Genomic DNA, 27,852 nt, shown 5'->3' with positions numbered 1-27,852 from the left:
ATTCCAAAGTTTGAGCAGAAGGTTTTAATTTTTCAAATCGGTTAAGCTTTTCCTTCTTAAAATATGCTTTTTAGTGAATGTTCTTATATTACTTTAAACATGGCTAACTTTCCTGCCTTGCATATTTTCTGGAAGGACATACACCGAACATTTGTGGTTCTTACTGAATGTATTTAATTTTCACCTCCTAATGAGTTTAAAGGAGTTGTTTTCTGATGATCCTGAAATTCTATAATGTAAATAATTTGATTTTGAAGACCTGCTGCAGTTTATAATAGAGATAACATTGGAGATGCTCTATATTGATAATATATTGGTTAAACAGTGCATTTTTCTATACAATTGAAAGGCGATTTATCTCCTAGAATGTAATTTCTTTGGGAAAGCATTAGCAGCACATCATTAATTAAAGCTTGTTAGAATGGTACAAGCATACATAAATCCTTGAAGTAATTTATAGTGCTTAGCTAATTTCAAGCAATTATCCACTAATATGTGCTTAAGTGTTCTTTAACTAAGAGGAGGCTTTTAAATCTTCCAAACATTTTTTTTTCTAAATCATAAATTATATATTAAACAATAACAATCATAAAGCTATCAGTATCAACTACTACCCTTTTACATTAATAGATTACCTTGAACCTTTATATGAATGAAATGCGTATCTTATTTTTGTAATATGTTAGTTTAAAAAATCCAACATAAAAATACTGAGCTTTTCCGTAAGGTTTTTGAAAGCAGTTTTTGCCACAATTGACTGTAGCTTCTCCTCCAGCCTGTAAATATTTTCTTTCATTTCTGTTTCCTTTCCTTTATCTGAATATCTGTGCATGGAGAACAAATAAAATACATTTTTTGAACAAACAAGCATTATTTTGTATTTCTCATTCTTGGATAAAAGAATCCTTTGCAGTTAACTATCTATCTGCCAGAAGAATAGCATCATTAATAACCAAAATCAAAAAGAGTAATAAATTCTAATTTTTTTTGAAATTCCTAAATAAATAGATTGCTGTTTTATTTTTTATTTTTTTAATAGGAGCCCTTTACCACACTTTTTCTGAATTTACAAGGTGGGAAGTTTGATCATGCAGATAGGACATTTTCATCTATTTCAAGAGCATGGCGCAATAGTCAGCGTGACACCTCTGATATCAAGGTAAAAACTTTCCTGAAAGTTGCTAAAGTATTTTGTACTTCATCTGTCTGTATTGTAGCTGTGATTGTAGGACCACAGGTGGTGAATAAGGGAGAGGAGGAGATTGGGAACTATCCTATCATTTAAGAAAAGATTCAAGGGAGACGATGTGTGGTTTTACTTCTGTTAGAATATTTCAGTGAATTATCTTTTGCAAAACTCTAGCAAATCTTTTTAGCCCAGAGACTCAAATAAAGCCGTATTAGCTATAAAAAGCTGTAGGTATGTTTCACTGTCTTTTTGTTCCCCTGCACAAGTTTTAAGCCTTTGAAAACTCAATAGGAACTAGCCTAGATTTTTAACCACTAAGTTCAAGAATGTTCCGTCCATACATGCTTCTGCCCAACTCAGATAAGAATGTCACTTGCAGTTACCACTCCATATTGCTTTATGTTATTTTAGATCTGGGCGTCCAACCTCATTTTATCTTTGCAATTTGGGCAATGGTCTCTCTTTCCTTAATTTACTATGACGAATGAAAGGAGGAAGCTGTGCTAATTTAAGGGCAGAAGGGGTAAAATCCAGTCTTATGATGAGGAAAAAGTAGGTAGAGGGTAAGGAGCTGAGAGGGAGATTTAGAAGCAGTTTCCAGAAAGTTTGTATATCAGGTAGAGAAATAAAGGGCTACAGGAAGCCAATGATTAAGGAGACTAAGATGAGACAGAATTTGGGATGAAATTGAAGCTCTCCCCCAGGGCACTGGGCTTTGGAACTGGTGAGTGAACATGAGGAAGGTGGGAATAGAAGATAAATCTGGTAATTAGTCATTGTATGGAAGGAAACCTAGAATTAGGTTGTGGGTCAAGAAGGTAAGACAGGAGAACATGAAAGTCCAAGGGTAGTAGATTAGATAGGTAACCATTGAGGGAGAGAATGAGATAGACTATTTAGAGGCTGGGATTTGAGGAGGATTTAGACATGTTGGAAGAATTATGAAAGGAGAAAAGATTACAGATGCACAGAAACATCTTTGTTGGAGATAACTGTACCCTCAGTATTACCCTACAGTTGTGCAAACCAAGTTTCCTGATTCTTGCTGTGCTGCCTTACCTGGCAATTTTTTGTGAAATCCAAGTTTCCCAGATGCCTCCAGAAGTTTTGTACATGCAGAATTGCAACATCTTTACTTACTATTCCTTGAATGTGTTTAGCTGATATATGCATTAATGGGCCTCAATAAAGCAGGCTATTATATGCTTCTGTAGTTAATGGTAACATCATACTGCATAGATGTTAGTAAATAGAGTTGTTTGCTAACTAATTAACAAAACCAAATTAGATGATGTTATAGGGATGAACTTAATGACAGAAGTCTGACCTAAATGGTCTGTTCTCTATTACTCTTTTCATGTCAAGAATACGTGCAATAGGAGCTGTAACTTCCTCAGGAAAAAATTCATGGCCTGCTAGAATTTTTGCTTAGTGAAAAAATGTTTCCTTACCCGTCTTGCAGAATATATGTACATGTGCCCATCCATATGTGTGTTTGGGAAGGAAGGGGCAGGAGGAGAAAGGGGAGGGAATTAAATGAACACAGATACATCTAATTTTGATCCCTGATACACAAAATGAAAGGTTTCCAATGTTTAGTCTTCCTTTATAATTCCTTTCCCACTGATGTTACAGCCAACAAATATTATGAAACAAGTTTCCGGTAAGTCTTAGACTTAGTCCCTGTCATCTTAGAGTCTCACTCTTGGTAAGCATTTAATGAAAGTATTTCTTATGGCCTATCTGGAAAGGATGGAGCGCATGGCATTTGCTGCCAGCTTTGTGTTACAGTATTGTAGTGAAGGGAATCTTCTATACTGATTCAAAGTCAAATTTTGAAATTAATTCCTTACAATTCTCAATTAGAATTAATTCCTTATAAGTCTTGACTGGAAAGCTGCCTCCTGCAACACTAGAATCAAAGGGATGATCTCTGTAAAATTAAGGAATGAAAATAAAGCCTGTAACAATGGTTGTCATCAATGGAATTCTTAATAGCATATTAGATTGTATACAGAAAAGCTATCTAGTTTTTAGCTACCTCCCATTCAGCAGAAAGTTCAACCAGAAGTTATGTTACAACCATCTTGTAGGGTAGAATGCTACAAATATATGATAGCAAAAATATTTTTTTTAACTTTCACTTTTTACTAAATGGTTATACGTTCTTTTATTTGATTCCAGAACTTGAAAGGGCTGCCTCCTTAAAATACTTGCACTCTGCAAAAGCTAATGCACTGATACACTTTGATTATTCAAAGGTTATTCAAAAGCCTCTAAAATCTAGCTTACTCATTTTTTTCCTACTCTTCATTCATTTTTTCCCCACTCTTTTCTAACATCTGCTTGTTTGTGCAGTCTTTGGACTGTCTTAATTGGGTCCAAGATTCTGTCCAGAACTAGATGCAATTTTTCTCTTAGCTCTGTGTGTGTAAGAATGTATTCTGTGAGCACAGCTCATGCCTACCTGTGAGAACTACACAACTGCATGGAAAATTAAGATATTGTCTCATGTCATCGTTAACAAAATGAGGTGCTTGAGGGGGAGGTTACTTATTCACAGAATTTTTAATACGAAAACTATTTTCTTGGATTCATCTTAAGGAGATATTGTCATGCATTACAATGTGGTCAATATGTATTTTTATGGCTCTGTCTTCTGCATTTCTCTTATAATCCAACAGTAATTGAATGCAAATGGCAAATGGGAACCTTTGTTTTCTCTTAAGAATGATTTTCTCTACACTTTTCATTGTTACATTTACTTGCAAATTATGCAGAGCTGACTTTATGAATAATAATATCAAGCAAGGAATGTGAACAACTAAGTAAAAAGTGACAATGCCCTTCGGGAAAGTCCTCATCCAGAGATCCCTACATTATGTTCTAACTTCTTCTACATGAAACAGTTTTCTTCTTTAACAAAACGATGAGATATTTCCTAAAAATTGTATTTGCAGCAGACCAATCAGTGTGATCAAATGATGAAACATTTAAATGCACTGATTTTTTACTTCTCTGTTTTTTGTTTCATAAGTAGGATACACGGTACTTTTTTGGGGTAATACTTTCTTCCTTAACTAAAGTCTTCAATCTTTTTGCTTACCTTTCCCATGTTTCAGGTGGGCATGATATGTTGCTTTTGCACCTAGATATTTAAAGAGTAGCACAAAAAAACGACTTGTATTAAAGTATTATTACTTTCATTATGACCACAGAAAAGATTACTGGTTCATTTGAGGTAAAGCAATATGCAATTCAGAAAAATATCTTACTGAAGGACTTCATTATTAAACTACATATTTTTAGATAGATGTTGTTTGTTCTGCTGTGGATGAGGATTGTGACAAAAGTAAATGACTATATCCAAACTTTATTTGAAATGTTCATCCAATTTTTAATTTGAACTTTGAATTTTTCCTGTGTGGTTGTTAAAAGGTAGCTGGCTCCTTCAAAGATCAATGCAGTCCTAGGTGTGATGGGTAGGCTCCCTCTTACCTAGAGGTACACTTATCCGTTTTAGAGACCAGCAGTCCGTTTTTCACCCTGCAGATGAAGGGTAAAAAGCATTTATTTCTCAACAAGAGAAAGGGCTTTAAGCTTTACCTTGCATTTCTGATGAACTGAGAACACAAATGTAGTTGTCTATTACGACTGATTAAATAATGTTAGTTTTTTTGCCGTAAGCTTTCTGGCTTCCTGTTGGTGCTTCTGCAACTGATGAAAACCTAACATTTTACTACATTGATATACAAAGGATATCGGAAGCCACTTTTAGGACCTTGAAAGTAGCAGGCCAAAGTAAATGGCATAATATCTTAATGCTTTCAGGGCTGGGGGCAGGGGGTGAATAGGATTTTACTCCTCTTCCCCTGAAAAGTTCCTGAATATTTAGAATGACTGAGCCGATGGCTTACAGGAAATGATTTCTCATTCCTTTCCATGTGAAGAGAATGAATATAAATTGTTGATGCTTGCTGTCCTAAGGATTGTTAATCTTAGTTGGAGGTATCACACGTTACAAGGAGGACTAACATGAGCCAGCTTTGGGAGCAGCTCTTGTTAGCTGGTATCACACTTCAACAGAGAAAGCTAAAGCATATGTGTGGTCACAACCAATCTTTGTCAATATCTTGTGAAAGCCTTGGATCGATGATCAAAGCAGGAAGCATGCTGCCCTGCAGTATAACCTTTGGTTGAACCTTTCAAATTTTGATTTCAAGAGGTGATATGTTGCATAAAATTTAATTTCCTAGTTCCATCCTATCCACTTATTTAAACAATGCAAATTAAAACTCCTTTGGAAGTTTGCTAGTGTCTCACTGCTTCTCTGGCATTTTAATTTACGAATCAGCTCAGCACTGATGGCTTTAAAATATTAACCATGTGTTTTTAAACTAAATCTTCTGTACTGAAGAATATTAAGCATATTTTAATTCTGTGAAGGTATCATTTGGTACAGGACAAGCATGATCATTAACTCATTTAATTACTTTTTACTGTTAGTGTAAATAATTCTGGTTAGTTTTGTTAGTGCTATATAGAAGAGCAAGCATGGATAGCCTTGCAGTGTTTAAGGGAAAATACTTTAGTCTGGGGGTACTGAGATCCAGAATGCAGAAGTTAAGCCTATTTGTTTGTTCTTTTGTGTTGCCATTTTTCTTTGATGAATGACTGGATAGCCACATATTTGTTCAGAGGCAATTGTTTCTGGTTTGGTAGCTAACCTGTTGCAATAAGTTGATTTGCCATTATAATTGTTATCAGCTTAATTGTTACCCTTGTTGCTGTTCACATTTATTTGCTCTTCCCCGGGTGCAGTATTTCAGGTTTTTTTGTTTTTGTTTTTTAATATCATATATGCAGTTTGTCAAGGTCATTTGGAATTCACATCCTGTCCTCCAAACAGCTATGTTCCCTTCTTAGTGTCATCTAGATTTTTATTACTATGCTAAGTCATTAAGGAGATTATTGACTAGTATTAGAAGCAGGGCAGACCCCATTACCACGTCCTCCCAATTTGACAATGCTCTTGATAACTGCTATTTGGAATATTGATAACTGCTCTTGGAATATGGATTTCCAACCATGGTACTCCCATATTATTGTAACCATTTCTCCACTTGTAAGCTCCATTTCTCCACTTGTAAGAATGTCACGGGAGATTGTCTCAGAGGTCTTCCTCAGAAGTCAGCTACGTCATTTCTTTCGCTTTCACCATCCACTAGGGCAAGTTACCTTTTGAAATAAAAGTAGATTGGCTTAATATGATTGATTCTTGACTAATTTTAAACAAGTTAAGATGACTAGTATAGAGTTTCTTTTGCCTGTCCCTCTAATACTTTGTCTGTATTCCCTTATTCCTGTATTTATGGTTTATTGTGTGTGTGTGTGTGTGTGCGCGCGCGCGCGCGTGTGTGACTAGTTTTGTTCAAAAGGAGGTGCCAGAACACCAGCTGTTGTTTAGAAAACATCAGCTTAAATTATTGTCCAAAAGGTGATCAAACAGGCTCCAATATGCCGCTCCACATTGTTCCATCAAAAAAGGGTACTGACTTACAAAAGCCAGTCTTGTGATACGACACACTTTCGCAATGGCTATTGTAAGACTGGTATGATGGTACTCACTATTTGAATTCGTATGTGATATAAGTAGTATCTTTTATCCTAAGACTCTCTGATAGGATAATTTTTAAGTGCAGAAATACTTTTTGGCAGGTTAGGTGTATTATAAAACTAATTAGCATCACTTTTTTCAGGTTAATTTTTCTTTGAAGCTAGTTTCATGTTTAAAGTGCCTTTGAATTGTAACAGCATTACACAATGTCTGCAGTAGTGTATAGGTAGTCTCAGGCTTCTAGGAGGATACTCTGAGCATATTGATGTTATAAAGTTAGTATCTACTGTATGTAAATGTTAGTAAGAGGAGCGGAAGAATGGGTTTGCTAATAGCTAACTGATAAAAAGTCTTCAGGAGTGTCCCAGGAGGGCAGCAGACTATCTCAGCAGCTTGGGAAGCCATACAATGCTGAAAAGACATTATGATTTCCTTATGAATGAGATATTGAGATTATGAATTAATTTGTTAGTTAAACGATAACCACTGCTCTAAAATGTAATTTCAAACAGTAGACTATAATAAATACAGAACTCTGAAAGTAGCCCTCTATTTTCTCAGTTTTCATCCGCTGTCCAATCTTTGACTGTAAGTTAGCTCTGTACTAATGACTAAAGTTGAACTTGGACAAAAACTGTTTATAATTCAATCAACAAGGTTGCTCCTACGGAAACTGCTGGTGCCGCCTTGGAACCAAATTTAGCTTGTGCTAAACCAAGGATTCTGCCAGCCATGGGATATTCACAAAGTCTATCTGAAGGTATTATAAGTCTGTCTGTTAGGTATGCATTTTCTTTTTCTCTTTCCTTCTGTCTTTCCTTCTTTCCTTCTTTCGATTGCTCTTAAAAGGAATGAAGAAAACATTGGCTACAAACATTTAGCGCATAACAAGATTTATTCTGTTTTGGTGCCATTGCTTTTTAAGTAGATAGTTGTCTTAAAATAAAACTCGTGCATCTGATTAACATTACTGAAATATTTAACATTAAAGGAATAGTTACAGGAAAGTAAAAGCAAAAATAAACAATTTATTACATTGATCTTATTGGGTAGGTGCTCAAATAATTATATAACATGCTAATGTACCTCAGTCCTTTATTGATTTCTTAACTTCTCTTCCCTTCCAGTGCAACTTTATTTTAGATGAAGTGATGGCTTGAGAACTTTCAAAGCTTCCACAATTAAAAGCCATCCAGGCTGAAGCTTTACCCTTGAGATATTAAAGGCCTATGCAAAACATTTATTTTGCAAAAAATGAATGAAGCCTCTAACTTATGATGAAGAAATGATTTTCAGACATAACATGTCCTGTAATCACATGTCTTTTTCTCATTGCAAAGAAGCACATCATGGGAAACTTATGAGCACCCAGAGCAGCTGCTAGATCCTCTTCCTATACGTGCCTTAAACCTGTTCATGTCTGTAGGCCCTGATATGTTTTATCCAAAGCAGCAGAAACGCTATTCAGAAAATCTTTATTATGGTAGACAAATTAGACTTGTAACCAAATGTATATAAAATCCATAACAAAACTGAAATACTGGTAATGTTATCTGCAGTCATGAGCGTTGCTTAGTTTCTGTGACTGTGATGTAGATTACCAGGTCATGCATATTCAATGTGGATTTATTCTTTCAAGCATGAGATTGGAATCAAGAAGACTTGATAGTCTTGACTCCATCATTGAACTTTATTGGCAATAAACATTAGGTTGGGCATTGGGCAAATTCTGTTTATCTAATAATATCTCAGGTTTCATGAAATAGGATATTAATACTTGTAAGTGATATAAAGGAAAAAAAAATCCTTCTCTAACTACTGGAACAGATGATGCTTGGTCTTGTATGGATTTGTTTCTTTATAATTGTCTGACTCTTTTGTCAAAGAAGTTGTAAGCCTCAACTGAAGCATTTCTCATAGACAGGGCATTTGTTGTGGTCCCTGGTCTGTGAAGACTAATAAAATATGAGCTGATGCTGCACTTACTGGGTCCCTCAAGGCACATATAACGGCTCTACCTGACTGCTTATTTTTATTGAACTTGTAGGAACTTAATTATCTTTGTAAACCTCTGTAAAATTTGGTTGAAATTGACCCAAAACTCAACATGTTTTGCGGGAAGTGGAGGTTGCTGTAGATAGGCCAGTGAGCGTGCACAGGCTGCATGATTGTGTACGACTGGTTCAAAGCTGTGTTATGCAGTATGTTTAAATCTTGGTAGTAGAGGCAGGAAACTCTAGCGTTCTAAGCGGCTCAAACATTCAGAAACTGAAGGACAAATTTGAAGAGTTTCTTTAAAAAAAAAAACAGTTGAAACTTGGGAAAATGACAGCTCATCTTTATTGAAACAGGCTGCCTAACATAAGCATGCCTAAGACACCCTGTAACTTGATAAGCTTTTCTACATATGCTTTGTATTGTTTTATACTTCTCTGTAAAATAGATGGAGTTTCAAAAATTACGAGGAGTAAAGGTGCTGCCAAACTTGCAGTATTACCTTTGTATAAGGTAAATTTCATGTCATATGTGTAGCAAGGTAAAAGAAGTCCAAGAGCAATTACTAGCAAAATTCAGAAATACTTAGTAATTCAGATTTTTAACCAGAAACTGTATGTCTGATGTAGCAGAACTTTAAACAATTAGGATCAAGATTTTGATTTTCATGAAAGATACTCTTTTCTGTAAAAATGTGCCAAGATCCATAACAGAAAAATACTTCTTTGAGTAAAAAAATCCACATTCAGTCAGAGCCATGTGTGGTAATCTGTGGAAATGGCAGTGGTTAAAAATATAGACATCTGAGCTTATGGGTCAGAAAGTTCCATCTAATGTATGTGGTCTACTTGTTTAATGCCTACCCATATTCATACTGAAAACAAAAAAAAAGAAACCTTTGAATATCTGCTCCAAGCTTTTCCTGAAGCTGTTGAAATAATGAACTTCAGGTAAGATATGGACAAATTTACTAAAGTCCAGAGGAGAATGACCAGAAATCTATAAAATGAGATGAGTGATAATAAGTTGAAAGTTTTAGGTTATTTAATTCAGTGAAAAGTAGAACGAGGGGAGAAATGAAAAGCACTTTGACACTGACAATTTTAATGCTTTTTAGCTGTTGGGAATTTCAGCTGGTAGGCGCAGTGCCCTTCATTTCTGGTATATGCTTCTTGTTGCAGTGTGTCATGGTGCCACGCTTGGTGCTGGCATGTGTGATGTCCATGCATAGTGCAGGAGAGGAATAAGAGTCAGACAGTGCTAGGGTGGATGGAGCCCAGTATCCCCCAAGGTAGAAGCTGCCTTGGCACATTGGTACGCATAAAAAGAGGCAACTGCTCCTTGTATTCAGTCTGAATAGGACAAGAAGTGGGCTCAAATTGCAGCAAACATGAACAAGATATTAGGAAGATCTTTCTGAAGGTAAGGACAGTTGAACACTATGAAGTTGTAAAGTCCCTATCATTGAAGCTTTTAAAAGAACGAGGTGGAGAAACATCTTTCAAGAATAATTAATTATAGTTGTTTCAGGACAGAAGGCTGGACAAGATGACCTCTGAAGGTCTCATTTAGCCCTTTCTATGACTCAGTAGAGTCCTTTTTTTTTTCTTTCAGTTTTTTGTTTATTTCTGGTGCAAGTTAATTTCAACTCTTCTTGCATTCTCTATTGGATTGATTCTCATTAGGAATTATCTTGGTGTGGCTATTTCTTTAGCTTTATTTTTAAGGTTTTTAGCTTTTTGATAGGGTAAGAAATAAATAGGTTAGGAACATCTAAGATTATTTACGATTCTACTTACTGGCCATCTCGGCCAGCCAAATGGAAAGCAGAACGACAGTCATAGAATCTAAGGAAAAGACCATGAGACAATTACTCAGCCTAACCGAAGAGGAAGGTTCATTGACAAAGTTGCCTAATTCCCTGTGTGAAGCTGGTTTCACTCTGATGCTACATTAACAAAAATTCTCATAACCACTTGCTGATTTGAAAATAATTTTAACTCATATTCTATATATCTTCCTAATTAGGGAAAGTAAACGTTACCTGAATTATTTAGGAAGGTATAGATTTAGGAGTTAAAGTCAACATTTTAGGTTTTATTTGCCGGGTGTTAGCCAGTTCTACTCATGAATGTGATATCAATCCCACTTCTACTACTAAAAAGTTTTTTCCTATTTCACCTTTTATGCTAGTTTTGCTATTTGCTATAGTTGTCTTTTTATTGGTTTTAGACCACCTTTCCTCTACTTTGCTGATATTAACCTCTAAAAATGTTTTTGTAAACTTCCCTTTTGTTTTACTTCCCTTTGAGAGGAAGTTTCCTAGACTACTTACTGCTGAAGTAACCTGACTCATTTAATCTAGAAGAATACTATGCAAAAATCAACATCAGTCAATTTATTTTAATATTTTTGAGGAAAGGAATGCAGTAATATATAAAACGTATTTTTCCTCTTTCGCTGTCAAATTAAGCTGAACTACTTATTGCATAGTGTATAACTGAAGTACAATAAACAAATACCATTGCAAATTTTTCTGTGTAGCCTCTGTAAGAAGTCAAATACTTTCATGTAAGTATAATCCATGTATTGACTAACAGGTTTTAAAGGATTTTAACGATGCATTTTTTATACAATAATTATTGATTTACTAAAATCTACTTATTGATCAGTAGTGAATCAACTACTAATTGTGATTGTAATAAATTTAACCTAATAATTACACATCTGGGTTTGTATAATTTTCTATGCTTAACTGTAAATTATTGAAGATTTTACATTTTTTCTTAAGCTAGGAGAAAAAATATCTAGCAATCTTAGTGAGAAATTTATCAGAATCAGATAGTGACAATTTAATTTCTTTGTTAATTCAATTTAGAATTTGAATGGAAAACTACTGAAGTACTTTTTATAAGCAGGGAGAATTTCAGGCAATGTCTTGAGGGCACTGTTGGAGAAATAACACACACGGAGCAGATGGAAGGAAACTTATGGGTACTTAGAAATTGTACTTCCCTGCAATCAGGAAAGTGATTACATTGAATTGGAGTGAAAAAATGAAGTTTGAACTAGTTTAATGTATTAGTATATATTTTGTGAATGGCATTTAAGTCCTGTAACAGAGGAAATGAAGTGCAGCAGTATGAATAAAGACCTAGACTTCTACCATACGTTTTTACTGTTCTGTTTGACAGGTTATGTATAGGCTTAATATTGCTTAATGTGATCGTCAAATAATTTAGTTTGAAAATCTAGTATCTTATAAATGTTTTAATATAGTTAGGGAATATGTCTCACTGATTCTAGACACCTTTGCAGATCATATAACTCTACTTCAAAATATATGTCTATTATCCTCAAACCATCAGAAAATAATAAAATAATATTTCATTACATTTAAGAGACAGACTCTCTTGTGTATATTTTTTTATGCTTGGTGGCAAACATGAAAATAAATTACCAGTGTTAAACTGACATTCTGTTGATTTAACTTGTTCATAAAAAAAAATCTTTCTACTGAAGTTTCCTTAGGAATCATTGTTTGCATGTAGTAGAGGATATCTTTCATTGCAAAAAATATATATTCTAATTATATGCAGAATTTCATAACTATTTGAATAAAAAATCTTGGCATGGTAAATTTTATCTTTTATATTTTAAAAATGACAAGTATAAATGCTGTGTATTAGATTCATATTGATATTCACCATAAGCTCCTTCAACACTTCTAATGAAATCAAAAGCATGGCAAGGAGGAGTGAAGTATTGCTCATCATAAGGATGTCTAGCTGTACCCCAGATAAGTGGTGAATTCCAACAGAGAAATTTCTGAAACTAATTTTCAACATGATTATGTTAAAGCAATAGCTTCAACAAATCATACAGATGTTTTCATTTTTCCATGAAATCTTATAAACAGAATAAATATGGGCCAATTCCACAGTTTCTATACATGTGCTGAATACATAAAGCTTCAGAAGGGATACAGTAGTATTATAAAAACAATGAGGACAACCAAAATGGTTAGTCGGATGGGAAAGAATCTAAATTGATTGGTTTTTGTTAGCTTGCAAAAGAGACAAGTGAGAAAGAATATAATATAGGCCTATAATATCCTGAAGGACATATAGAAGAGTGAATAGGATTTACTATTTACTGTTTTTCACAGTATGGGAACTAGAATCATCCACTGAAACCATTAGGAAGCAGATTTAAAATAACCAAAGGGAAAAACCCTTTGTACACAAATTAAATTACACTGTGGAACAACCCGTTCGGAATGATTTTAAAAACCAGAAGGCTAAATTAATTCAAAATCAGTTAACTACAAGAAGCTGATAGAATCCATCCATGCACAGATTGTATTTGTGCTATATTAGTCTTCCACTGCTTGTCACTGTTTTAGGCAAGATACCGGATGATCCTTCAGTCTGGCCCCTAATGGCTGGTCTTGCATTTTCCTGTAGTATTCTTGTGAAACGATAAGCAAACCCTTCTTCCCTCCTAAAAACCATCAAAAGTGTATTAATTAATCTTTTTAACACTCTCAGGTGTCCTGAGTAAGCAACTACTGCCTTTGTCTAAGCTTGTGATGTGATTGTTTTAAGGAAAAAGTTAGTTTCAGTATTACTTGTATTTAGAAAGTTTTTTTTTTAATAAATGAATGAGAAGACCCCACAAATAGAGTTGAGAAGGACTCTTAAGGACTGCAATTAGCAAATATATGAAGAATATTTGTAAACTTCATAAAACCGTTAAATATTTTATAATTAGTGTTGTTCATTGGTTTTAGGGGAAACTGTTGGCCTTTAACTTGTGTACTCATTTTCACCCATATAAAGGCACTGAAAATTGGTATTAAATACTACTCAGTTAGAATGGTGCAGTGTATCTGCTTGTACTCCCTTTTCCTGGTGTAAATGCTAGCACATGGTCAAGATAACAGAATCAAATAGTAGAGGAGCTCTTTTTGTAAAAGTAAGTCAGTATAATGAGAGTGGAGAGCTTTCTGAAAGTTTCTGTAGTAATGAAATAATATTTTATGAAAGGTTTCTAATAGGGAAACTAACAGAAATTGCTGATGATTTTTAAGTTACTAGTCAGCATATTGTTTCTGCATAATCTAATGAGAACAATGTGCATTCTAGAAAGCCAAACGTGTTCTCATCTTGAAAGAAACGACTAGCTGTACATATACATATATACACATATATATATGAAAACATCAGTAACATATGTAATGAGCTTATATTTTAAGTACTCAGAAACATGGTATGGTCTCATATTGGTGGTGTGAGCTGCTATTGAATTAATAGTGCAGTGTCTCTGATTTTTCTTTATTAGTTTCTGTCTGTGGTGATAAAAACTCCTGAATACTTTCTTATAAATATTTATCCTTGCTACAATCTTGTTCTTTCACTTATGGAATTAAATAGTTTCAAATCTCTTTTTAGCAAGTACTTGTCAAGCGTTTGGTACCAAAGCACATTTCTACCCTGCCTAGTTAATTAAGGTGACTGTAAACAAAAAGATGTACAATTCAAAGCCGAGCAGTGTTTCACACAAGGGTGGAGGTGATAATAGCTTAATTCCTGCTTGATCTTTCCTGTCTTTGCCCTGGCTACTTCAGATTGACCTTGTCCGCAATCTGATGACCTCCCTATTGCACTCAGCCATTTGGAAAGCTGCTCATGCCATAGCTGGCCCTGAGGGGAAATCTGGGAGACCGCTGATCCATTGACCCATGTCAAGACTGAGTTTCAAGGCTGATCTACGGAGGCGCTACTTACTGCGCCTACTATAGACAAAGCCCACTGGCTTTGGGCAGTTGGATTTTTTTTAATTCTGAAGTGGCATGCAGTTTGCACTTGCTATATGGAAGACTAATTTTACACCAGTCATTTGCTATGAAATACACTTCCTGAAGCAATTACATGTATTGATCCTTTCCATACAAAGGAAGTAAATTCTCTAATTTAGTGGCTCAGTTTTTCTAAAGCCATCAAATTGCCAGCTTTATTGGGTGTATTTCAGTCTGAACATCAAGTTCCACAAAAATAGCCTTTAAAATGTCTTAAAGACAGAAGTACTTTGGTTACATTAGGCTTTTCCTGTTAAGTGTTATGCCAGGATTTTGCAGAACTGAATTTATAAAAGTCTGTAAGGAAGGGTCTACTCACATTAACTTGGGTATGTTTATGTATATCCTCGTGTGTATTTTACAGAATGAACAACTTGTGAAGTTTGCCTATCTCATTGAATAACAGGAAAACATCTCATTTATCCAGGAGAGAATCCATTATTGTTTTGACCTTAGTTTTGCTTCCTGGCACATTGTGTTCAATTCTGCACTAGAACGTACCATTTTCTGCTTTAAAAGTTCTTTGTTTAGCTCTTAGTATTACTTAAAGTTTTCTCATAAGACTTGGAAGTAACACTTCATTTGCTATATATACTTGCATTTTTTCCTTAAAACTTTTCTGTGTAGCAAGCTCTGCCTGCAGAAGTGCCATGGGAGGCCAACCGTAGATATGCTAAGTACTGTCATCTATTCCTGCTCAAAACAGGCCTAGACAGCATAGCTGTTTAAAGCAGTGATGGTACTGACAAGGAACTCAGGACACACGGACCTTGCAACCGTGTAAAATTCTTTTTTTTTTAATTGTTTTTTGGTGAAATCGTACATAATTCTTCCCTGTAATTATAGATTGGACACAAAATTGAGTTAACAGTCTTTTAATTAAGAAAGATATTGACTCAATTTGACTTGCATGGTTTTTTTTTTTTTTTTTGAACACATAGTGTAACTTAACAGAAAATTTATTTCTGGGCATTGACCAAATGTAGATAATAGCCTAAACAAGTGGGGTCGCAGACTCTTTTATGCTAGAGAGAATAGGGTTGTAACTGGGTTTTGCAACATTATAATTAATATGCATGGTGCTACTTTAACCCAGACTGCCATTGGTGCATTTGCACTTAGAAATGTGGATCATGTTAAAATATAAAAGAACTGTTTATTCCCCAGCATCTTAATATCTTTAATTGTCCGTTGCTTTTCAGTAAAGATTATTTATATCATGTGATGTTCATTAATTTAGTTTTATAAGTTTCTCTGTGCATGATATGCAACCAAAAGTATTCTTTGACTTTGTATTTTATAGCCTGTTGTATCTTACTTCCTTTGTCATGTCACAAGGATTATAAGTATTTATCAGCTCTAAAGATGCAAATTGTAGGAAGTATGAAAGAGGAGATTTCCGCCTTGTGTGGGGGAGAATATGAAAAGAGAATTTTGTATATTCTCTCATTGCCTAATGGCACTTCAGTAATTATATTTTAATATAACAAAGTGTCTGCAATGACAGAATTTATAACATGGCATTGTTTTTCTTTTCTGTACAGGAATTGATTCCTGAATTCTATTACCTCCCAGAGATATTTGTCAACAGCAACAATTACAATCTAGGAGTGATGGATGATGGAACAGTCGTGTCTGATGTTGAACTTCCACCGTGGGCCAAAACTCCAGAAGAATTTGTTCGCATAAACAGACTGGTAAGATGGTTATCTTCTATTATCTGTCAAGCAATGTTTGTTTTGCAGTCTTTCTCTGAAATAGCTTGGCTCTTTGATTGTAAAATATAGATATTTATAGTTTAATAGCACTATGGCTGAAATAATCAGAAGGGATGCTAGACGTACAAGTTGAAGAAAGAAAAAGGCGTATAGTATTTTTTTTTCTTTAGAATTCCTCAGAAAAGTTAGAGTGTGTTTTAAACATGCATATCCTTAGGCTGGAAAACATCTGTTAAGTTCTATTGCTGGCAGAACATCAAATCTACTCTTCGTAAAAACTGTGAAACAGTGGTATCAAAACAAAACTATCGTCTATAGTTATCAGAATCCTTTATGCTGTGCATTTACTGGTGACAGGATGCCATGCTATTTGGAAACATTTTGTGGCCTATATTTCTGCAGGCTATTGAGCTAGATAATCTCAATATTTGTAATAGTTGTAGAGTATACTGTGATAACTACCAATTGTGTTAGGTGAATATAATGCTTTACTTCACATGGAAGTATATGCAAATTTTATTTAAATGAGGTTTAAAATACACTCACATTTAGCAGGGCCATTTGACAAACCATGTTCAAATGCAACTTTTGATCTTACTGTTGTGCTGCTAGTGGATATGCTGGGAAGGGGGGGTAGCCTGACACCCTTTTGAGTTCAGCGTGCATTGGTGATTCGGGACAATTGGAGGAATGAAAAGCTGTGTTCTTAAGCAGACTTGTCAAAGGCAGCCTTTGGCCTTGATCTCTCACAACAGTGGTATTTTGGCTTTTGCACAAAATACAGTTCTAATTCAATTAGTTGTAGATCTGGCTTTCCCCATGGTGAATTCAAGTTATTCGCCAACTCCTGCCTCCTCCTTTTCTAAGATTTGGCTCCTGATTTCCTAATTCCTAGCTCAGTACCAGGTTTTTCTCTCCCTCACCTCTCTCTACTTTCTGGCCTATCTTTTCCTTATCTTTCCTTCATTTTGCAAGGCCTTTGCAACTAGTGTTCTGCCTTTCTTGCAGCTCTCCTTGATGTCTCTCAGGTGTGCTGTATTTTCAGGAGGCGGTACCTCTTCAGCAGGAAGCAGATGCTTTTCAAAGATTACTGTTAAGCTCAGGGACAGAAAACGTAACGTCCCTTTAAAGTCATCTCTTACAGAGTAATCAGCTTATTCCATTTTCCAAATACAATGTTTTCTTTTTATGCGGGATCTACAGTAAGTGTTCCTTTATTTTGTTTATCACTGAAAAAAGCAGCTTAGAAAACTCTAGAATGAGGGAGGTGCTTATTACCTATCCCACTCTTTCATTTAAAGAAAAAGTAATTTGGGGATCTGAAACCTGCAGTACGTTAACCTTTGTATGTTTGAATGATGAAGATTAAATTTACTGTATCATCTGCTTAATTTTACTCAGCAATATTTATGAAATTGAAGGATCATTTTTGTTCTCTACAAATATTTAATATTTTCTTCTCATTTAGTTTATTTTTCAAGTAAGTATTTATTGGTGAATGTGACTTTAAAGATATTTTACTCAAAAGGATTTTGTTAGTAATCTTCTTGGCTTCATAACTTCTGCTGTGAAAGTAGAATTGGCAATGCCAATTACCAATGATGTATTGAAAGAACATACGAAAGTTACCACAAATTAAAGTTTTGAGAAACAAAGAACTTCTACATGAGCTTGTAAATTTTAAAATGTTGTTTAATTGCACAGAGTAGAACATTTTTTGTGGCTTAAGTTAGTTATGAAAGTGCGAAACAATTTAACAAATGGCTGTATATGGAAGTGTATCAACTCTAATCTCCTTTGGTGACACCGTAGGTCCCTGACATTATTATTGTAATTCAGATATCAAGGTTTTGGTCCGTCTGATAGCATTAAATTTAAACCTATGTGACAATGAGTCATCTTAACTGTTTTATGTGACAAATTTAACGTTATTCTGATGGTGTTGGTGCTGTAAGTGTTGTTATGGGTGATGCCATCTGTAATTTGCTATTTTTGCAATGGAAAAAAACAGAGAAAATGACATGCAAATATTAAATTGCTTTTTCTTTTTAACACGTAGTTGATTTGTTACCATCAGTATCAAATTTTATTTTTTAAGTGGGATAGGAGAGTTTAGTAAGAACGCTTTAAGCTTAGTGCCTTAGAAATATCAGAAGAGCTTGTGACAACATGGCATGGACTGATTCAGTCAATTAATATTTCCCTACGACTTCCTGGTTCAGAAAAAATGATGATTATAGTATTTTAAGTGCTCATTTTGTAAGCTATCACACACAGGTATTTTCTCCCCTTCGCATTTCAGTTTACCTCTTTAAGTCTACAGATTTTATACAATGATTGGAGCTCATGAAATGCATACTACTTTGATCTGTGACCTTTTTGCGGTGCTAATCGGGTTCCTGATATCATTATACCTTGCTCATTAATCATATTTCCTGCAGCCCGTCAGCCAGCCAGACAGCCCAAGCCCCTGTTTGCAGCCTTGTGTTGGCAGGTTTCTGCTTTTCCAGATTATTACAGTGTGATACTTTGGCTTCTCATAACTAGACCCGCATCAAGCTGTGTGCTACAATTAAAGTCAGATGGTCCTCAGGTTGAACAGGGATATACTGTTGCAGCTGTCTGTCTTCCTGGAACAGAGCAGCATAGGGAACAGATGATATGTAGGACAGCGCATGATAACAGATTGTACAGTACCGGGTCAGTAGCAGGGGTTCAGGACATTAATTGACAGGCTGATTGCTGATTTAAAACTGATTCCCAACCTATTTTTTAAATCTATACAGTAGGCATTTCAGCTGAGATGAGTTTGTTGCATGTCTTCTGCTTTCACTTGGAGAGAAAAAGGAGAGTGGTGTGTAATTAAAACTGTTTTTTGATTCATGGAATGTCATGATCAGCTATATGATAGTATTAGGATATCGTTCTAAACAGTACAAGGAAATGTAAAAAACATGCATTACTTTTACGTATATTGGGGACTTTATTAGTTTATGATAGCACAGTATTTTAGAATAGTGCAAATCAGCGTGCGTGGTGAGGGAGATGAAGAATTTTTTTCTCTGAGAAGGTCTACATTTTCATAGAAAAATGTTTATTTTTTTACCTTTCTGAAACCTTGTTGCGTACCTCTAAAGCTCTAAATTATATTTACTGCCATAGAATAAATGCTAAGATATCTGAAAATATTTTTCAGTTTACAGAGATGCAGTTGACATTGATTATTGTATAATTGCATAATAGTTATAAGCATATTTGTAATAATAACGGTGTAAGATAATTAATGTAACATATAATTTGCATAATTATTAGCTGTATAAAAGTACAAAAAACTTTTAAAATAGGATTAAATGGTACTCCCCAGAAATACAAAACAGAAAAACAGAAAAATCCCAAATGAAATCTGCTATTACATTCTTACTTTACTGTTGCAAAGTGAGTAGCAGTAGCTGTGGGGTGTAACTATGTGAGCAAATGGGAGAATGCAAACTTATTTAGCCATACAATTTTAAAAAATAAAATATTTTTGGCTATTAGCCCCAGACCTGAGTCCTTAGCAATTCTATTTTTTTTCCATGCTTGTGAGAGAACCTGAAGGAAGGTGAAAAGTGAAGTAAACTGGGCAGGGATGGGGATAAGAGATAGATGTTCACGTGCTGTTTGGATATAGAAGTCTGTGGCAAAATTATAGCAGTAGTTGATCTGTTGTTTTTCAGATTTTCCGATGTCAAATAGACATATCCTTTTAAACTTAGATTTCCCGTTGTTGTTGTTGTTGTTGGGTCAGAGTCTTAGTTATGTTGGTTCCATTCTTTAGAATATTTTTCTGTTTTAAAAATTTAAATTCACATTTCTTCTCCTGTTGGACTTAGTGATCACCCCATTGAAGCAGAAAGAAATTTTAAAGGCCCTTCTTATGCATAAAAAAATAGACATTCACAAAGATCGGGTAGAACCCCTGGAAAAATCAAATACTTCCCAGTCATAGGCAGGAGTAGCTAAAAATCCAAATAAGGCAGTTACATTTGTTCTAAATAGAAAACTAGTCTATTTTATCCTGTCAGTGAAGGCTGGAAGTCTGAATAGGTAAGAATAATTTAGAGCTATTAATCAACTGATAATAACTAAATTTCTCACAACTTTCATGAGCCTCAGCTTTTTGAGAATTAGATTGCTTCAATGATAATAATGTTGTGGAGGTCTGTCAGAACAGCTTTCCACAATACATCTCAATTTAAATATTTTTAGTGCCTTATTGCAGGGCCAGTCTTTTCATGATAAGTGGTTTATCCCTTTTATTCAATACTGGGAAAAATGGAAGGCAAATTAGAGAAGTGATGAGATTACTATGTTGGTTTGAAAGTTTTCAAATCCAATTTTCAGATAATTGAAAATGTAGTGATTGGAAGCTAGGACACTTTCTGAAACAAATGAAATACGTAAATACATAAAGGTACTATAAACAAAATTTATCCTGGCATGATAAGTAAAGCAGAGAGGAGGGATAGGCCAGCCACTTACCCAAATACAAATCCTAATGGAGCAAGATAAATCAATGTTATGAACCACCAGTTGGTAAGAAAGATCTACAGCAAGAATTAGAGGATCATTATCAGTCAACACGATACATTTATTCCTTAGCAAAAGCTATTCTACCTTTTTCCAGAAAACACTGAAAAAGCAGCATTCCCTGCCAGCCACCATACAGGGGTACTCAGACCTGCAGGTTTTGTGAGTCTTCTCTCTCCTATCCATAGAAAGTGAAGTGATGAAAAAAATATGAAAGTCAGTTTGAAAGACATTATGCTACTTGCATTCTGTGAAAACAATTGCTGTTAGTCAGCTGAAGATACTGAAGTAGCAGTTAAGACACTGGCTGCAACTTGGGAAGTCTAGGAATTTTTGTGTTACTGAGGGGTATTTTTCCCTTAATTCCACAGCAGTGTTTTTACAAAGGTATTACAGCAAGCGCTATAGCAAATCATGTGGATAGGCACATCAATGCAGATTACTAGTAATAGGGGCAGATATGTGAAACATGTTACAGAGAGCAGGATAAGGCTAAAAGGAGAACTGGGTTAACTAACAGCATCAGAGTTATTGTCTGTGCAGTGTATACTTTGAAATTACAGTTTCAGCAATAATGGATGAAATCTCATTAAGCTAGAATACAGATTGCTCTGTTTACACTGAGTAATAAGGGTGCTCGTGACAATCAGAGCTGATCTGAAATTTTTACAAAAATAGAGTGTAGAATAAAAGAGGACGAAAGTAACAGCTCTGCGAACTCTTCACTCAACTCTGGCTCTTCCAACCAGTTCTGCTGGCATTTGAGACATCTGTTCATCTGGAGGAAAGGTGATGGGTCATGGTGAAAAAGCAAAAGAGTTTCACTACCAGTTCTTTCAAACATTTCACTTCATCAAATGTTTGTGCAATTGAAGTGTTACTTCCGTTTGTATTTCTGATGCTTGGTGATTTCTGTGGCTTTTCTTTGGAAGTTATCGTCTATATACAACATAAAATTTATGGGATACAGTGTCCTCTGAAAGGAGGATATCTGTTTACAAGCATTTTAATTTTTATCAAAAATTAATTTCATAGATTTATAGAAAAAGTAGGCTGGAAAGGAACCTGTAACTATACTCTTCCTGGCAAATATATATATTTCTATGCTACATAGAGATATTTTATTTGTATGTGTTATGCATTTAAGATAGTAGATACATGTTTAAACACAACTATTGATAATGAATCTTAAAACACTATGCTACATATATTTTATCTCCTATCAGAGCGAGAGAGAGAGTGAGGGGGCAAGCTGTGACTATGCAAAAAGTTTGTACAGGAGATAAGGTTCCTTATATGAGGGAAAATAAAGAATTACGTTTGTAGAAGTCTCAGAAACTTAGTAGCCTAATACAGAAAGTTGTCAAGAATGTTATTCTTCAGTGAAGTCAGGGGTGTGAAATGTCTAGCCTGCTAGCATACTAGGCTCAACTTTCCCATGAATTCTTGCACTTACATTTGATGCTGTTCTACACGTTATTTTTTCCTCATCTATAAAAATAAGGCCTGGGAAGCACTGGGCTAAACCATATAGGTACTAAACAGGCAAAGGAAGGCAGTAAGTCCTTAAAACAGTTGAAGAAGTGCAGAGAGTGTAAAGTTAAACAGCAGGATTCCTTCTTTCCTCAGACAGTGTTTCCACGAAAGCAGCATGGGGTTCTAGTCACAGTCTAGTTTTACCTTTCAATTTGTCCATATAGAATACCAAAATTGGGTTAAACCTGTTCGTTCTGCACCTGAATGAAGGAGCAGATTGGTGTAATTGTGATACTACACCACTTACACATGTAGCTGAGCTGGTAAGAAATGAGTGTAACAATATCATTTATGTTTGTGACTGCAGGATTTCTTGCACTGTTAGATTTGCTTCCTAAAAGTTCCTCTGTTATCCTGCACACAGAAATACTTGCATGCAGGCTAGAATCGCTAGATACTTATAGGCATTCTTTTGATTGATTTTATATCATGTACAGATCTGTTTATCATCGTAGAAAGGGAAAGAAATTAGAAATTGGCAAAAAGCAAAAATGTAATGAGATAAAGAAACTTTTTTTACCTTTGTAAAGAAAAAAGTGAGCTAGGATATCATCATTTGTTAGCAAAAAGCATTAATCTCAGTTCATTTACAGAGAATCCACATATGTAAATAGGAAGGGAAAACACAGTTTGCAAAATCTATTCTTTTCAAAAATATCCCTTCATTACACCTTGTTTCTGAGACTTACTTTCTCTTGAAACTACACACAAGTTACCTTATTGAAATTACAACTAAACTCTGGACTTCAAGTTGTAAGCAGATTAAAAAAATGCCTACACTTAAATCACTTCTGAAAGTGTGATAGATCCCAGTTTTCCTGAGTAAAGGAAGCTTAACGGAATTGTGGAATGTGATTTCCTGGGAACGTGATTTGCTATTATGGAAAAAAAAATTCAAAGAAGCTAATTTCAAAATTTGCCAATTTGCATTATTCAGAAAATTCAAGATATTAAATATAAGCTCTAGCACAATTCTCTCATAAGAAAAAATAAAATTGCGCTTTAAAATATTTTAATTTATCTTACTTGTAAATCTTTATAATACTACAGAGTGATCTCTACTGCATCTATCTTAGTGAAGTAAGAAACGAAACAAAGTGAGTAGGAGAAAAACTAAAAATGAGAACATCAATACAGAAGTTTTAAATGAGAGCAAAATGACACAAGAAGGGGTTGAATAGTGAAAAGAACCAGAGGAGTCGAAGACAAAACCTAAACTAAAAATCTGAACATTCAAGAAAGTGATGAGAGACTCCGATTTTTTAATAGATAACAGGTATGAGAATTTGCTATAACCAAGATAAATATTAAAACATAGAGGAAGATGATATGCAGTTGAGAAAGATTATAAAAAGCTGAATGATACCACAGTTTGAGCATATACAGCTTTAAAAACATTTAAAGGAAAACTAAGGTAGGTAAATTTACTTTTATCCAAAAAAATTGTTTGGAAGCAGTCTAGACAATTAAATTTGCTTTCAGCTCTTTTGTTATTTGATGTTGTAGAACTGGTGTTTGAAAGCGGGTGCGTGGAGGACATTAAAGTTATTACTGTGTGAAATGAAGTGGGAAACAATTGTGTTGGAGCCGTTGCCCCATTTAACAGGTGTTCACTAAATCTGTCTGTCTTCTATTTGTCTGTTCTCTTAATGCTGTGACTGGGCGTTTCCTGTTAAATGGTGCTGTGAATGATCCTGTCGAAAACATATTAGGAATTTTGATCAACACAGAAAAATTGCATTACAAACTCAGTATAGGTAATGGAGGAAAAAAGTTTGAAAGTGATGGCGGTTTCTTGCTTGATTTATTAAGAGTTACAGTCTGTGATTAGAAGTTGCTTTGCATAAAAATATTGAAAGTTGTTCCTTCTATAAGATGAGGTCCTGATGGGCAGGACTTCCACATAAAAGAATATACTGCAGAGAGATCTGGTAGGTTATGTTGTTGTTGCATTTCTTTCAGCGTATTTATAGATCATATGTGAAAACATGCTTTCATATTTGAATTTGACAGGTCATTTGCTGTAAAGCATTTGTAATCTAGTCATAGCATATAGAAATTTCCATCCTAAGGGTTGGAAAAGATGATGAGAGTTTAATAACTTTTACGTACGTGGAGCTAAGGAGAAATAAACGGAAAATTTGTGGCCTTCAACTGAAGTAGGGGAGGGGGTGAGAAAACATGGCCATCTGTGCCCAACATGGAAGGATACAAAAAAAAGTCAGCTGAGGCTTTTCTTTCAGTGCTTTTCCCTGGCAAGTCTCCACTTTTTGAAAGCCCAGGATGAGGAACAGTAATGCTGCTAAAACCATCTGGGGTACAGAGAAAGATTATAACAGTGATATGGAGGTAGGAAAAACTCTCATAGGAAGGAAGAGTTTCTTCTCTGTGTAAGAGAGGTAAAGAACATAATAAATGCATACAAAATAATGAATAGCACAGAAAAGATACGTAAGGAAATGATATTCTCTGTTTCATAAGGATATAAAGGTTGTTCGTGATTTTAAAAATTGGCAAATTAAAATTTGCTAAAACATAGTGTTTTTCAAATTGTTTGTAATTATACTCGGAAACATGTAGCCATGTGGATGGCATTAAGAGTAATAGCAGAGACCAGAAAGGGACCTTGGACATCTATATAAACAAAAAGATCACTTACATTGTTAGGCAGTGCAAAACATATAAGATAGGATGTAAAAATTCATGTTCAAAGTTTGAGGAAAACCTCTACAGAAATATTATGAGAATTTCATGAGGAAAACAGTGCCCTACCTCTTCCTGCTCCAGTAAGTAGAAATATCTTTTTCTTGACCATGTCAAATTAATAATTCTTAAGTGTTGTGCAACAGATGTTCTGCCTTTATAGAAGCGAAATATCCGAGTTCATAGTTCCACAATGTATGTAGGCTTTGCAGGGGCAGAAGCCAGCTTTAAGAAGTCCTGTGTCTCTCCTTCCTACCCTTCAGCCCATTTCCCCATCTCTGTGTTTGCTCCAGCACGAATGATGTGAAAAGCATTGTTTCTAACCTGGATTATTATTTTAGTGGTCAGATTCACGATATTGCCCTACTGATGGTTGCATTAGAACAAATAATGGCATGGTTAGCTGCAATGCAGGACAAATACCAACAGTTAAACGTGGAAGCTTCTTGGAACTGTTTTCACTGTTAAAGTCAGTATCTTGTGAAACTGTAGTCAGCAGTGAAGACTTGTAGAGCTAGACAAGCTCTAGTTAGCTGTGATTCTGGCATTAGTTTAACCATAGCCACACAGAGCTCTGCAGGGGGTAACATACTGCTTCTTGAGGAGGTGTAGTCTCAGGCTCATGATGGTTATGTGCTTTTGAAAAAGCAGTGGGTGGAAACTGAGGGGAAAAGGTTGCTGCACCCTAGCCCATCTGCTCAACACCAACCTCCTGCTAGAGGTTCCCTCACATCTGCCAGTTGTTACCCTTTAACTGGGAGTTCAGGTATAGCCCTTTTGGTTCGAGGAGAGGCCAGGCTGTAGCCCATCAGTCAAGGAAGAGAATGTATTTAGCAAAACAAATGGAGGCTTTCAACAACTGAGGTCATGCACACCTGAATAGTAACTGTATTGGGCAGTCAGCTCCCCCAGTCAGGTTGTTGGTCCACCCTTAAATAATCAAGGACTGGGAGTTCTTTCATTTCCTTTCTTGAAGCAGTTCAAGCAAAACCAAATCTCTTCGGTTATAATTTTAATTTCCAATCCTTATGAGTTAATAGGGTGCATATGCTAGCTGTTAGGTACCCCATTAACTATTTATTTGCTGATTTATCTCGCTGTATTAGTTAAATTTGCTAGGTACAGAGTCAACTACATAACCAAACCAAGTAAGACCAGTTTGTTTTCCTTATTTCATTCTGTAATAGCCACAAACAATATATCACCATTTCAAACCCATATAATTTTTCTGCTTTTAAAGCATCAAAGTTCTCTCTGAATTAGAGAAAGCTGTTAGTTAAAACACAATTTAGAGTTACCCATTGAAATTTCTTATGCTTATGCTTACCTGACCTTTCCCAGGTTGGTTTAAGCAGTTGAAATATGTTTAGCTGTTTAGTTTGGTTCACTTTGACTGAAATAAATTAAGAGTCCTCATTTACTAATATCTGTGGCAGACTTGAGGAACAGTAGCTTTGACAGAGGAACATTAATGAGCAACAGCGGACAAGAATATCTTCAACTAGTGTAGCTGGTTGGTAAGAGGATCCTGGACGTTATCCTTGTAGGAAGATCAGTTTTAGGTAACTCAGAGAAGGATCCAGAGCTGCACTACCCTGGTTCATTTTTTTTCTGGAAGTAATTTTCTTTTCTCCACCTTAAATTAGAAATTAGATTCAGTTGTAATGGTCTACCCCCAAAATACTAAGGCTTGAAAAAGAATCTATAAAATACTAATTATGTGAGATCTCTGTAGCCCTTTGCACTTTTCTCCTTATTTGGCTAGAATAATATCGCTAATGAAAAGTTGTAAAGCAAGATTAAAGATATTAATAATGGCAACAATATAATCAACATTCAAATAGATCTTAAGTAGAAAAAAGTTTACGGAACACATATTCTGCACAAAATGACATAATTTATAGTCTTCTGAGGGTCTTTGTGTTTGTCTTTGTCCAAATGGGCAGGGTTTATTCTGTTTCTCTAAGCCACTGCTTAAAAAGAAATTTTGGGCCTGATCCAAGTAAGTTGTTTTCAGTGAAGGTTGAACTGGGCTCATAGAAGCATGAAAGGTTCATGTAGCATATGAGTAGTTTAGAGGAAATAAGTTGATTAAAAATATTAGGAAACTCAAATGTTTTGAGCTTTCCAATGGGTACTTTTCCATGAAAAGTAATGTTGCACATTGCATGTATAGTTTATTTTATAATGAATTTAGAAATGCAACATTCTGCACAGTAAAGTAAACAAGGAAACAAAAACAAAGCAAAACTTGTATAATTGTGTTGATGATATTCAAAACAGTCTACCTAGAATAATGCGGTGCAAAGTATTCTGTTTCTGACATCTCTGAAAAAATATTACAAGTGTAAATCAGAAGAATCCTTAAGGGCAGTGAAGCCTCATAATTGCTACTGACATTATCTCTTGCCATCTGCTTTCTGAGGCAGAATAAGAACTTTGTAATGAGGATTAGGAATGGAAGATGGTGAGAGCACGCTCCAAGGGTTGCTGGAGAGTTCTCTACTTTCATAGTAATTTACAGAATAACTATTTTGAATGATAGATTTTTAAATATATTGTGCCTAAACTAATGCAAATAAACTAAGAGTTAGGTTTTGCTGTCTATTCTGATAGGGCTATTTTATTTATAATCAGCTAACTTATTAAACCATATTTTAAGATA

At 35.0% G+C, this 27,852-nt stretch overlaps 1 protein-coding gene across 8 annotated transcripts in view; it reads left to right on the top strand.

Annotated features, from left to right (window-relative positions):
* LRBA (LPS responsive beige-like anchor protein) overlaps positions 1-27,852 on the top strand; it is a 407,526-nt gene that overhangs the window by 295,552 nt on the left and 84,122 nt on the right. For all 8 annotated transcript variants that reach the window (XM_068942256.1, XM_068942262.1, XM_068942261.1 and 5 more), the window contains 2 exons: positions 1,040-1,159; positions 16,206-16,358. In XM_068942256.1, coding sequence (XP_068798357.1) covers positions 1,040-1,159; positions 16,206-16,358 — 273 coding nt within the window. The remainder of the gene's footprint in view (positions 1-1,039; positions 1,160-16,205; positions 16,359-27,852) is intronic.

Source organism: Struthio camelus, chromosome 4 (assembly GCF_040807025.1).
Source record: "Struthio camelus isolate bStrCam1 chromosome 4, bStrCam1.hap1, whole genome shotgun sequence".
In the NCBI taxonomy this organism is placed as follows: Eukaryota; Metazoa; Chordata; class Aves; order Struthioniformes; family Struthionidae; genus Struthio; species Struthio camelus.
The sequence above is the reverse complement of the archived record's forward strand: the minus strand, read 5'-3'. Positions and strand labels throughout refer to the sequence as shown.